The sequence below is a fragment of the Cyprinodon variegatus genome, unplaced genomic scaffold, assembly GCF_000732505.1.
Source record: "Cyprinodon variegatus isolate N-32 unplaced genomic scaffold, C_variegatus-1.0 Scaffold796, whole genome shotgun sequence".
In the NCBI taxonomy this organism is placed as follows: domain Eukaryota; kingdom Metazoa; phylum Chordata; class Actinopteri; order Cyprinodontiformes; family Cyprinodontidae; genus Cyprinodon; species Cyprinodon variegatus.
Genome location: NW_015151249.1, coordinates 102,859 through 104,920, shown reverse-complemented (window position 1 = coordinate 104,920; position 2,062 = coordinate 102,859). Strand labels below are relative to the sequence as shown.

Sequence of the window (2,062 nt, the reverse complement as noted above, 5' to 3'; positions counted from 1 at the left end):
CTCAGATAGAAAACTTTGAATTAATCTGACTGGATGATCTGATGAACATGGGTGACATGGTGTGAATTGGTGCTATAGAAATAAACTGAATCGAATTTCTCCAGACCAGTAGGACTGAAGACCCTTGGAGGGCTGATTACTCACCAATATGACTTTACCCAAACGAGTAAAGTTCTTCTCTACAGCTGAGAGAAACTGCTGGCCTTCCTCCCCACTGAGTCGACTGGAAAACACAAAGATGAGTTATTTTTCTCGCTCACACTCCCCGACATCTTCTGCGACCGACGGGGGAGACTCACTTGGCGATGGTCAGGTAGGCGTCCGTCTGCTCCGACTGCCCGGCCGTACCGTCCTCCAGAGTCTCCAACAGAGGGAGGAAGCTGGAGGTGCTGGGAGGTCCTGCAGACGCCATCATTATTCCTCACCTCCTCCAGGCCTCTGAGAGGAAAGATGAAAGAAGACAAACATTTCAGAAAGCAGGTGATGTTGGGACAGAGAGGGTCAGCAGCTCCTCTGCAGCCAATCAGGACTGGAACTCAGAAGGTGGATGATCTGGTGAACTTATAAAGTGCCTCGAGATGATATGTGTTGTGAATTGGCACTATAGAAGAAGAAGAAAACTGAATTAATCAACTATTTTTTTTTATTACTTTAGAAAGATACTTTTAGAAACTTAAAATAAAAAAACAACATTTGGAATACAGAAATATTTATAGCTTTATATTTATTTATTTCTACATTTATTGCTCAATCTAAATGAATTGAAAGTCAGAATCTATCTTTAGTTTTTCTATTAAAGTTTTTCTAACTGAAGGAAGCAGGGCTGAAGCCCACTGGCAGGACTTTAAGTTTAAAGATGCTGAATCTTTGGCTCCTCTGTTTCAGCACATGTCTGAATGTTTTCACCAGCTAGCCTGCCTGCTAGCTGCCAGCCGTTAGCCTGCTAGCGGCTAGCGCAGCTCCTCCAGCCACAGCTGGACGTTAGCAGCATGGGGAGCTTTCTACAGACCCCCCAATAAGGGGCCTAAAACCCTGGGAAACATCTCAACTGGTTCTTACGGCTCTGTTTGCTCCCGCTGCGGCCGCCACACCGACCAGCTCACCTCCTGTGTGTCAGATGGGCTGAGGAGACAGCATCCAAGCCGGGAGAGGCTTCACCCCGCTGCGAATAAACCTCTGCTCGCTCCGCCGGGAGCCTCGCTCTACTTTCGGCCGCTTGGCTCGTAGATGCAGCCGTTAACCGGGACGATTTCTGCTCGGTGATGCTGCTATTGCTGCTATTGCTGCTATTGCTGCTGCTGACACCCCGCGAAACCTGCTGGCGCCAAACCACCACGCGTTACGTACGTAATTACCTTTGACCCCGTTACGTCACTGTTAAGACCGCCCACTTTACCCTAAAATAAATACATAATTAAACACGGTAGCACTAAGGATTAGGGCCACTGGAAAAAAATAATAATAACTGATTTTTACATTTTATTTCATAATAATATGAGTTTAAAGTCAGAACTGTCTCTGTCTTTAATCTCAGATTTCTGACTTTTATCCTGAGAATTCTGACTTTCATCACAGAATTGTGACTTTTTTGTTAGAATTTTGTCAGAATACAGAAGAGGATTAAGGCCACTGAAAAAAAAAAGTTAACTTATTTTTACATTTTATTTTAGTTTTATGTGGGGAAAAAAAAGTCAAAATCTGACTTTCTTTCTCAGAATTCTGACTTTAACCTCAGAATTATGACTTTGATCACAGAATTGTGACTTTTTTATCAAAATTTTGTCAGAATATGGAAGACGATTAAGACAAGTGAAAAAAAAAGTTAACTTATTTTTACATTTTATTTTAGTTTTATATGGGGGGGGGGAATCAAAATCTGCCTTTTTTTCCTCAGAATTCCAACTTTAATCTCAGAATTATGACTTTAATCACATAATTTTGTCAGAATACAGAAGAGGATTAATGCCACTGAAAAAAAAAGTTAACTTATTTTCACATTTTATTTTATTTTATAAGGGAAAAAAAGTCAAAATCTGCCTTTTTTTCTCGGAATTCTGACTTT

The 2,062-nt window shown here is 41.5% G+C and overlaps 1 protein-coding gene across 3 annotated transcripts in view; it reads right to left on the bottom strand.

Annotated features, from left to right (window-relative positions):
• rif1 (replication timing regulatory factor 1) overlaps positions 1-1,286 on the bottom strand; it is a 36,871-nt gene extending 35,585 nt beyond the window's left edge. For 2 of the 3 annotated variants that reach the window (XM_015396418.1, XM_015396420.1), the window contains exons 1-3: positions 1,104-1,286; positions 300-438; positions 145-223 (exon numbers count right to left, since the gene is read on the bottom strand). In XM_015396418.1, coding sequence (XP_015251904.1) covers positions 145-223; positions 300-415 — 195 coding nt within the window. In that variant the 5' untranslated portion in view covers positions 416-438; positions 1,104-1,286. Of the gene's footprint in view, positions 1-144; positions 224-299; positions 439-1,059 lie in introns of all 3 variants that reach the window. The other variant, XM_015396419.1, reaches the window with a different exon arrangement.
• Between the last annotated feature and the right edge of the window lie 776 nt (positions 1,287-2,062).